Below are 11,049 nucleotides of genomic sequence, written 5' to 3' on the forward strand. Positions count from 1 at the left end.
TATTTTTTTGTGCCCCCGAAAATTATTGATCTATATTCTGGATTGTGTGTGTGTGTTTTGTTTTCAGGACGGCCGCAAAGCAGGGAACGAAAGGATTTGCCCAATCGTGATCATCGTGCCGATAAAAAAAATTGGGGGAAATCATTCTCTCGGCTGGGGGAAAAAAAGAAAAAAGGCTTGGAGCAAAGCCGGCCACCCCTTTCCTTTGTTTGTTTCACCACTGGAAAGTCTCGGGCTGGAGTTACGCTTTGGATCCTACCTTCCCCTCTCCGTCGCGGCACAATACGGGATTTGAGGCTTTCCCCAAATTCTTGGACCAATGAAGGAACCCGATGCCATTAAACTTTTCATCGGACAGATCCCCCGTAACCTGGAAGAGAAGGACCTCAAGCCCATTTTCGAGCAATTTGGGAAAATCTATGAGCTGACAGTGATTAAGGATAAATACACGGGCATGCACAAAGGTAAGCGAGCCAGGCCGCTGGCAGAACAATGAACGGCTCCCAACAATAGGATGGATGGGAGGTTGGGAAGGGAAAGGCGGTGGCGGTGGGGGGATCTGAATACGAAATCGCAAAGCAAGAGCAGCCGGGCGGTGGGGGAAACGGGGGTCCCAGAGATGTCGGGTGAGATGAAGTCGTCCCTGGAAGGGACTGGGAAATGGCCAGGCATCTTGAGATGTCAGGGCAGCCAGTGGGACAAAGAGCGGCTGCTGGCGGCGGTGACAGATGGCAGTAGGTACAATACGGTGAAAGGCGTCGGGAGCCGCGGCTGTGGGGATGGCACAGACCAGGGAGGGCTGGGGGTGGGGAGCAGGGGATGGATCCAGCACCAGGGAACTTCAACAGAGTTTTGTCCTGGCTCAGGCCCAGCATCTGTCTGTCTGTGGCCCCCTTTCTGTCTGCCCTAAGTCCCCTTCGTCCCTCCCAGCAGTCTTGTTTGTCCTACTCCCGGGAGATCGTTCCTCCCTGGGGTAACCAAGTGAGCAGTGGGACTCGTGGATCTGGAGCCCACCGAGACAGCTTCCTTGTGCCTTCCTTCCTCCTGTATAAACACAGCACCTTCCCCTCCTATCCACCCATTTCACTGCCTCCTGGGCTGTGGGATCCAGGCTTTTCTCCAGCCCAAGGCCTCTTGGACACGGCCAAGTTCATCTCCTCATTCGTTTCTCTTAATGCCCCCGCTCCTCCCAAAACTTCCCCCTCGTCTGGAGGCCGGCAGCCAGATGCCCCCAGAAAGCAGAGCCTGGAGGCGGGCAAGGGATGTGGTGATCACCCTTCAGAAAAGGATGGGTCCCAGCCCTGAGAGCAGGTCTAGGAGACCTCAGGGGCAGGACAGGGTGAGATCAGTCCCACCGCAGCAGCCTCCACAATTTGGTAGCCTCATGCTTTGACTAGGAAGCCATGAGCCCATCTCTAGCGGGGTCCAGATCTCCTGGAAAGGGCTGGGGGATCAGCCTGATGATGCTGCCTTTCTAGGGAGGGGGCTGTTTCAGACCCACCGTTCTTTTGTGGGTACCAAGAGCCAAGACCATGGCATCGGGAAGGGCGACAGGCCTTTTCCAGAGGCTGTTCTCGCCTCCTGGAAGCCCGGCCTAGTGCAAGAGTGAAGTGATGCCTTTTGGCCGACAGCTGAGTAAGGGCCCAGTGATGGATGGGGCATCTCCAGAGCAGAGGCCCAGACCCGACCAGCTGAGGCTCTCGGCCTCGCCGAGATTTTTCTGTCTGGCCTGTATGGGAAACCTCCCACGTAACCACCCCCATCGGCCTTCAAAGCCTTCGTCTTGCTTTTTGGGCTTCGCACTTGAGGCAGAGGGAGCCTGAGCGGGCTGGACTCTGCCTGGGTGGGTATCCGGGGAGCCAGGCAAGCGCCCATCGGGCTCTGGGCTGTGCCAGCATTGAGGGAAGCAAAATGGAGCGCGCCAGGGCCTGGAGGCAGCCCTGAGCCGATTGCCCGTGGCTCTGCCAGGCAGAGCAGAAGAGAGGGGGGTCCAGGCCTTGGCCCCCAGCCTCCATGGGGGATGAGAGGCCAATGCGCCTGTCCTTGTAGCCCAGGGGCTGAAGGACTCTTTCCTTGTCCTCCATTTCCACTTCCCCTTTCCTTTCTTCTTCCACCGCAGGCCAGCAAGAGGCCTCATCTCCCCCCTGCGGCAGCGCCCTAGAGCAGTCTCCAGCCCCGGGGAGGGGGGCCTGGTGGAAGTCACACCTGCTCGTTAACAATTGCAGGCTCCAGTCCTCCGTTGTCCCCGGGGAGGCCAGAAGATCTGCTGTGATTGTCATTGCGTGCCAGGGCCGATGGAAAGGGGCAGGGGGAGGAGAGGAACAGGGTTGTCCTAGAAGCCGCAGCTGTGGGCTCTTGGTGTAGAGACCAGGGTGAGAGCCTGGCTCCGGCATCCCGGCCCCCTCCAGGCCAAGTGCTGGGTCCAGAAGGGGCTGGGAACGGGCTCTTTCACTTCAGGAGGGGGAAATATCAGCCTCCAGGCCCCGGGACCCAGCTCCCGAGGCACCGGAGGGTCCCATCGGCGCTCAGCTCCCCACTTCGGATGGGAAAAGGCCAGGCCCGGGCTCCTGGCTGCAGCTCACACCCGCCCTGCTCCACAGGCGTACAAGGGCCTGATCCTGTGGCAGGCCCCCATGGCCAGGCAAGTGGGTCCTGGGTCCTCCCCTGTGCTGCCCTTCCCTGGCTGTATCCCCTGAGCCTGTGTGCCCAGTGCTAGCGCGGTGCTTAGCCCATGGTTTCACCAGGCCCAGTCCTGCTGTAGGATAAGAGTCTACTATTGCTGATAGCTGAGGGGGGGATGGTCCTTTTGCTTAACCAATGCAGGAGGCCTCTGGGGCTCAGCCCTGGCCTGTTCATGCCCAAATCTTGGGGGGAAGAAGGGGACAGGGTGGGGGTGAGGATAGCAATAGACTGGGGGCACTGGCCTGGGGCTGGGATGTAGGCCGGGGAGGGGGGCTCCTCTGAGTGCCACGGGTATGTACACGCCCATCTCTGCGCCCCTCCGTGGAGATGGCATGGGGATTGTCCTGATGGCTGGGGGAACCAGGGGCAGCTGCAGGAGGGACCCAGCCCTTGAGGGTGGGAGGTGATATCTTGGCAGTGCCCCTATACCCTTGCTGCAGGCCCCCCAGGCCCAGTGGGTGCCAGGTTGGCTGAGATCGGGCCACTGCCTGCCCAGGCACAGGGCACCTCCGGGAGGGAGCAGAGCTGCTGTTCCAGCTGGCTGCGCCCTACGGCGCGCACCCGGCAAGGAGCTAAATTTAGTCTCCAGCGAGGGAGGAGAAGCCTCCTGGATGCTGGACGGCTCCAGGCTCCTGGCTGGCAGCAGCTGCTTCTCCCCCCACTGAGCTGGAGGGGAGCGAGGCTCGAAGAGGGTGGGGAGTGTTGCACAGTGGTTAAAGCAGGGGGGAGGAGAGGCAATCCAGATGCCTGGCTCCCCTCCTCTGAGTCTTGTGCCCAGCTCTGCTTTGGCGGCCTGGGCCAAGCCACTCCTCCTCTGTGCCTCAGTTTCCCCGCGCACCCAAGGCTGACGAGGCACCAGTTCAGGCAGAGTGAGGTCCCTCCAGAGAACGGGGCGGCTGCCTCTTGACCCCATGCTGCTGGCGGGGCACCTTGGCTGGCCCAGGCCCAGCCATCAGCAGTCGCTGTCTGGGCATGGACTAGGCATCCTTCCCCCCCGCCTCCCACCGGCCTGCGGGGGCAGCTGGTTGCTGAGCCCAGGGGGCAAAGCTCTGCTGAGAGGCAGGGGGAGAGGCAGAGCCTTGAGGCAGCTCCACGGGGCACCTGCCCACGACCCCTACCCAGGAGGGGGCACAAGCTGGGGGAGCAGGACCCACAGGGGCACGTCCTGAGCTGACAGCTCCTCTGTCTGTCCTGCTGCCCCCCATGGAGGAGAGAGGACCCGATCCCCCCAGCCCAAGCCAGGTCTGCCCCAGCCGGGGTCCGGCTTTGTTGGCGAGCCAGGCTGCTCCACAACCGCGCCTCCCTCCTGCCGCTGGGTATTTTTAGCTCCAATTTTTTTATTGCCAGTAGAAAGCATGACGTGGAGGGAGCCCAGGGGAAGGAAGCACGGCAGGGGGGGAGGCACTGAGGACTGACAGGGAGTGAGGGTGCATGTGCGGGGTGGGAGTGTACCCAGGGGGGCGGGGGATTGAGGTCAAGGCCTGGGTCATTCCTGGTGAGCATCGCAGCAGGGCTGAGTGACTGGGGGCTGTAGAAGCCAAAAGGCCACCCCTGCCCCTGACAGTCTCAGCCAAGCCCCCCCCCACCAGGCACAGGATCTAAACCAGAGAGCAAAGACCCATGCAGCTGCTTGGGGCATGGGGCTTGGGGTGCCCTGCCCGGTGCCAGGGGCTGGCAGGTGCATGTGTGTATTCAGCACCCATGATGCTGCCATGGCTGAGCACCCGGGACAGGCCGTGGCCGTGACAGCAGCCCCGGGCTTGCATGGGCTCAGCCATGGTGATCCCGGGCTCCTCTCCTGTTGGCTCGGAGGCTGAGCGCGCCCCTAGCAGTACTCTGGCTGTGAGCTGGGTTTGGAGGAGATGACGGGCTGGTCCCACGGCAGGGCTGGGGATCCCAGCTGTGTGCAGGAGGAAGTGCAAGCTAGTGGTTAGAGCGGGTGTGGCTGGGAGACTGGACTCCTGGGTCCTCTTCTGAGCTGTGGTAATGGGCCTGACTTGACCCCAGTCCCACCCCCAGCTCAGCCCAGCCTTGCTTTGTCATTGCTGGGCCAGCCCTGCCCCTGCCCATGCCCTGTGCCTCATTTCCCCCAATCTGCAGCATTGAATCCATGTGCCTGCAGCACTGTAAAGCCCCGTGGGGCCAGCCCAGGGCAGGAGACCACAGCAGGGGCTGGCTGGATCGTCTTCCACGTGTCCCTGGAGGGAGCTGCTGGCCCCCAGGCGCCCCGTGGGATCCCCTGAATCCAGGAGCTGGAGCTTTGCAAAACCCTCCTGCTGTGGCTGCAGGAGGGGCCTTGATCCTGGTGCATCTCTCAGCCCCCCATCCCTGTCTGCCCAGCCCTCTGCAGCTGCCATGGGGCCCCAGCACACTGGGCACTGCACAGATGTAGTGCCAGATGCCGGGATTTGCCAAGGGAGCCAGCGGAAGGGCTGGGACCTGAGCCTGCAACCACTGAGTCCCAGCTCCATGCTTTAGCTAGGAGGTTAGACACCCTCTGGTTGCCCCCACAGAATTGCCGCCATCCAGGGGAATTGCCCCACAGATGTATTGCCTCCAAGCCCCATCCCAAGGAGCTGGCGATGGTGGGGGGCTGATCTGGGGGTCTCCTGAGAGCTGGGTCCACACTCGGCCCATCTGGGGGACTGGGTTGGGGGTGGATCAGAGACTCAGAGCCCCCGTGACTCTCCCCCTCTGTTTCTCTCCCGCAGGATGTGCATTTCTGACCTACTGCGCCCGCGAGTCAGCCCTCAAGGCACAGAGCGCGCTGCATGAGCAGAAAACCCTACCGGGGGTGAGTCCCGCTGGGCACGGGCATGGGGGGCTTCAGGGCGGGAGGATGCCTTCCTTGACAGCTCTAGCTCCTCTGGGCCTGCAAGGGTCTGTTCCCTACTGCTCTGGGCCTGGCTCAGCCAGTGCCAGGCTCTAACCCAGGCAGAAGAAGTCAGTGCTTGGGGTTGTGCCCAGCCAGGGGGACTCATCCCCAGAGCCAGCACTCCCCCCAGTGCCAGCAGGGACAGACGGGGCATGTGGGCATGCAGCTGGGCTGGTAGCTGCAGCCATCTGGGCCTGGCGCTGCACCCTGATGCCATGTTTGGGCAGTGGTGGCCCCTTGAGAGGGGATTGGTTAATTCGGGGTGCCCCGTCCAGCCAGGGCTGGGAACAGCAGTTGGGCAGGCTGGTGGGAGTGCCCGGTGGTACCGATGATAGCCTGAGCCGGGCATCAGGCTCTGTCCGGTGGGGAGTTTGCTGCCGATGGGAGCCATGTCCACATGGGAGCATGATTGGCAGCTAAAGCCACACCCAGGGCAGCAACTCTGGCACATACATGTATTCCCAGGATATGTTCACATGTGTGTGCATGTGCCTGGGATCCATGCACTTGCTTATCTGTGCGTGCGAGGGGCTCTGCAAAGATCTGTGCTCTGTATATGTGCAGGTGTGCAGCCAGCAACTGCATGGGCCCACGTGTGCTGAGGGCGCACGAGGCTCTGTGTGCACATGAGTGTGCTGGGGCATAGGAGGGCATAACGATGGGGGCGCAGCTCACATGTGCATGGGAGTGAGAGTGGCTGCATCTGTGGGGCTTTGTCAGTGCCCACCGGGGTGGGCAGGGACCCATGTGTGCATGCATGTGTGTGCACATGCACCAGTGGCCTCTCTGGGACCCGTGTGTGTCAGTCTGTGCCCAAGCAAACTCTGGCTGCTTGTGAGGGGGTGGGGAGCTGCGTGTGCCTCTGGAAGCCAGGCATGCCAGAGGGCTGGGGCTAAGGGGCACATGCTGGGCCTGTGTTCCTGTGAGCACCCACTGTGCCCTCCCTGCCATGGCCTCCCACGTGGAAGGGATTGGAAGGGGCGGAAGCCAGAGCCTGACCTCACCAGTTCCCTCCCAGGGGCCAATGGCCTCCCTCCTGGGGGCCTTCACTGGGGCCCTCCTCCTCCTCCTCCTCCTCCTCCTCCTCCCTGGGAGCCGCCTCCAGGGAGAGCTCTGGCCTGGAGCAGCCTGCATGGACTCGGACTGACTGAGATCCCTGGGCTGACCCGTGCCAGGGTCCTACCAGCTGTCTTGGGACCATCACCTCCCAGGCAGGGGGCGACTGGGGCATACGAGGGTCAGGGGGCTGCACCCAACTCCCCAGCCCCAACTAAATAAGACCCCCCCGCCATGCCTGAGCCACTGTGGGGGCTGCATGGGGAGGGGGCAAAGCTCAGGGGATGGGGGACTGTTGCCTTGGGCATCTCCCACAGAGACGCCAACTACCCTGGTGGGGCAGGATGAGCCCCCCCCTGCTTCGTCCCAGCTGGAGAAGGGCCGGGTCTGTATCCTCCGCCCCACCCCACACCTTGCTTTTCCCCCTTCCCAAATATAGAAACCATGAGTCGGGGGCAGCTCCTGTGTCCCTCGTGCCCACCTCGCGTTGCAGACGCAGCTGTCTTGTGCTGGGCTTTATCCTGGGAGGTTTCCCTGGCCAAGGGCTCCAGCTCTGTCCTTGCTCTTCCCTCCTGTTTCTACCACCCGCTTTGCTCCCCCGGCCCTTTCTTTGCCTGCTTGAGGCCTGTGCAGCACCTGGGGTGGGAGCGTGTGCACTTCCACACACGTGTCTGTGTGTGATTTGCACCAGGGTGTGTCTCTATCCCCACCCCGGCCCCACATCTCTGGAGCTTGGGTTGATCTGCATGCCCCACGGGGCCTGTAGGTGCCCAGCTACTTGTGTCACCCCTCTGCTCTGGTGTGACGTGAACATGAGAGTGACACGCCAGCATCCGTATGCATGTGAAGGGCTGGGCTGGGAGGACAGCATGCATGTGCGGACGTGCTTGTAGCATGCATCTGTGCCAGTGTGAGGCTGTTTCTGGTTGCCTCGTTTCACACACATTTGCCACACACATTTGGTGTGCAAAGGATCACCAGAGCTCTTTTCTCTGGGTTTGAAGCATGTGGTTGTGTGTGCACACCTGTGCGTGGTGTTTGCTTGTATGGATGTAAGTGTGTGTGTGTGTGTGCGCGCCTGTGTATGTGTTCAGCTTGTCTAGAGGTCTCTCTGTGTGTGATGTGCATGTCTGTAGCTACGCTGTGTTGTGTGTGTGTTGTTTTCAGTGTGTGTGTGTTGTGTTCTCAGTGTATATGTGTTCACACATGCCTATATATGTTTTTAGCTTGTTTAGATGTCTGCACATTGTGTGTCTGTACCTACATTATGTTGTGTTTGTGTATGTTCAGTTGTGTCGTGTTTTAGTGTCTGTGTGTCTCGGTGGGTGAGTGTACGTGTGCATGTTCTACGCACGCCTGTGTCTACTTCCAGATCCGTGGGCACATCCTTTTCGTGTCTGTGCGTGTTTTTAGTGTGTGTTTCTCCATGAGTTACCACGTGGCTCTGCCTGTGGGGGTGTGTATTAATTTGAGCTCCTCCTGACACCTCCATCATAGCCCCTGGCCCCGATGTCACGCAGGCTGATGCTCCCTGCAGAGGCTGGGCCCAGCCGTGGTGGCACTGGAGACGTGCAGCTCCATGCACCCAGCTCGGGGCTCCCCGCCCTGGCTCCAAATCCCAGGTTTTGTCCATGTGCCCCTGGCTCAGGGCATCATGCACCAGGCTCTGGTTCCCCAGGCTGGGCTAGAGACCCTGGCCTGGACTCCAGCCCCTGAGCTGGGGGCAGGGGACGGTGCCCGGGCACTGAGGGGCTGCCCGTGCCCCCTCGAACGACCTGGCTGCAGCTGCATCACGGAGGCCACCAGTGAGACCCCGACAGCCGTGTTAGGAAGTTAATTACCAAGGGAGGCAGCTCCCACAGGCCATGCCCAGGGCCTCGGCTGGGAACCCAGGCATCCTGCCTCTCACTACCGAGACCCACTCCCTTCCCGGAGCGGGGATAGAGCCCAGCAGTCCTGGCTCCCAGCCCAGCTTCCCTGCTCAAAGCACTGGGCCCTGCTGCCCGCCTCACCCCGCTCAGCCGGGAACCCAGGAGTCCAGGCGCCACTCTGCCTCCCACATAACCACTAGGCTGCTGTGTGCCAGACTTTGCCCTAGTAAAAGACTGCATGTGTGCATGCGTGTGTGCATGCATGCGTGTGTGTGTTCTGATATGTATGCGTGCACATATGTGGGTGCATGCATGAATATGTATGTGTGCAATGTACACGTGTATGTGCCTCTGTGTGCATGCATGTGCATGCATGTGTGCACATGCATGTGTATGTATGTGCCTCTGTGTGTGCATGTGTGTGCACATGTGCATGTGTATGTGCCTCTGTGTGCCTGTGTATGTATGTGTGCACGTGCACATGTATGTATGTCTCTGTGTGTACATGTGTGTGTGCGCATGTACATGTGTATGTGTGCCTCTGTGTGTGCCTGTATGAGTGTGCACACGCACATGCATGTATGTGTCTCTGTGTGCATGTGTGTGTCTGTGCATGTGCACATGTATGTATGTGCCTGTGTGTGCACATACACGTGTGTGTGTGCAGGTCTGTGCATATGTGTGCATGTGTCTGTGTGTGTGTGTGTGTGTGTGTGTATGTGTGTGTGTGTGTATATGTGTGTGCATGTGCATTGCGCCAGGCACTGTGACAAGCAGGTGTCCCCGTGGATTTTCAGGGCTCCCCTCCCCCAGCCTCGCTCTCCCTTTTCCTCTGCCCTTTGCCCAGCAGCTGGTGTGGGGAACATGGTGGTGCCAGGGCAGGTGGCAGGTGTTGGCAAGGGGCTGCACCTGCCTGGGGGGGAGGGAAAAGGAGGGGCGCTGAGTGCTTGATGTCTGTAGTTTTACTGAGATTTGTACCTGTGAGCCCCCGCCACCCTCGAGACCACCCCCCCGTGCCCCCTCCCAGGGAGCCTGGTGTCAGCGCTCCCTGCTGCAAGTCCCCAGCTTTGTTGGCTCAGCCGCCCCATGTGGACACACACAGCTTCACATGGAGACTGCTGGGTCACACATGTAGCTGATTGCACACGTGTGTTCGTGTGTGTGTGTGTGTGTGTGTGTGCATGCATGTATATAAGGAGATGTGAGTGCAAGGGACTTCTTTGCACATATGTGTTTGCACCCCAGTAGAGGCTCACACACATGGCTCATGACACACTCATCCATGCATGTGTGTCTTTGTGTGTGTGTGTATGTGTGCAAGAGTATGCAAGCACAAGAGATCCTGTGTGCACATGTGTGTTTGCACCCTAGTAGAGGGCCATACACGTGGCTGGCTGCACACACTTATCTGTGCATGTGTGTGTGTGTGTGCACAAGTGCGCATGCATTTGTGTGTGTGTACAAGCATATGCAAACACGAGAGATCTTGTGTGCATGTGTATGTTTGCACCCTAGTAGAGGGCCACACACAGGGCTGGCTGCACACACATATCCATGTGTATGTGTGTTTGTGCACGCACATGCAAGCATATGCAAGTACAAGAGATCTTGTGTGCATGTGTGTGTTTGCCCCCCAGTAGAGGTGAATTCACTCACGGGTGCAAGGCATGTGCATGTCCATAGCTGGACTCTGAGCACACATGCACAAGAAGCACATCTCTCTGTAGGAGCATGTTTGTGGGTGTCTGCTTACTGGCGTGTGTAAGAGAACACGTGTGCATGTGCAGGAGCACAGGCATGCACTTGGTTTGCTTTGCCCCATGGTGCCCCAGGCAATGTGTGCATTGGCCCGTGCTCCTGGCAGACGTGAGAGCTGGCAGGCACACACGTGCTTTTCCACATGCGTGTGCAGCTGCCTGTCCCTGCCTGTTGCAGGGCTCCACTGCTCTCTGGACCCGCTGCCTGTCCCCATCAACCTGACCCCTCCTATCGGGGGCAGCTGCTGCGGCTGGCTCTGGGGTGGACCACGCATCCCGCCGGCTGCGTCTAGGGGTGGGGGAGCACCTTATCCCCCATCACCCTGATCCACCCCCCAACAGCCTCTGCAGGGCTTGGAGCAGGGCCGATCTGGCAGGTACCCATCGGCAGGGCCTGGCAGGCTGGAGGCTGGCAGCGTCTGCCCGGCTGGGTTAAAAATAGCCCCCAGCAGTGCCGGGAGGCCGTCACCTGGCAGCCTGGTCGCTGGGTAACCAGCAGGCGGGCAGGCCTCAGTGCCAGGTGCGCTGGGGCGGGGGCGGCTGAGCCAACAAAGCTGGGGGCTTGCAGTGGGAAGCGCCCAGGCTCCCCGGAGGGTGGGAGGTGCAGGGGGTGGGGGGTCTGCAGAGGGCCTCTGAGCTGGAAAAAGAGCCCAGGCGATCTGCGCCCCTGGCCCTGCGCCTTGCTCTCGCCCACCTTGCGGAGCTGGAAAAGGAGCACCGGTGCACGGGCTCCCAGCCCCTCCCTTGTTCAAGATCCCTCTCCCCTCCTGCAGCTGGGGAAGGAGCCCAGGCATCCCTTGTCCCAACC

General features: G+C 60.5%; 1 protein-coding gene across 1 annotated transcript in view; it reads left to right on the forward strand.

The window, feature by feature from the left end:
- The first annotated feature begins 319 nt into the window (after positions 1 to 319).
- The window catches only part of CELF3 (CUGBP Elav-like family member 3), a 20,525-nt gene continuing 9,795 nt past the window's right edge, over positions 320 to 11,049 (forward strand). Inside the window, exons 1-2 of the mRNA XM_006036237.3 lie at positions 320 to 464; positions 5,394 to 5,476. Coding sequence (XP_006036299.1) covers positions 320 to 464; positions 5,394 to 5,476 — 228 coding nt within the window. The remainder of the gene's footprint in view (positions 465 to 5,393; positions 5,477 to 11,049) is intronic.

This window comes from Alligator sinensis, unplaced genomic scaffold (assembly GCF_000455745.1).
Source record: "Alligator sinensis unplaced genomic scaffold, ASM45574v1 scaffold880_2, whole genome shotgun sequence".
Classification (NCBI taxonomy): domain Eukaryota; kingdom Metazoa; phylum Chordata; order Crocodylia; family Alligatoridae; genus Alligator; species Alligator sinensis.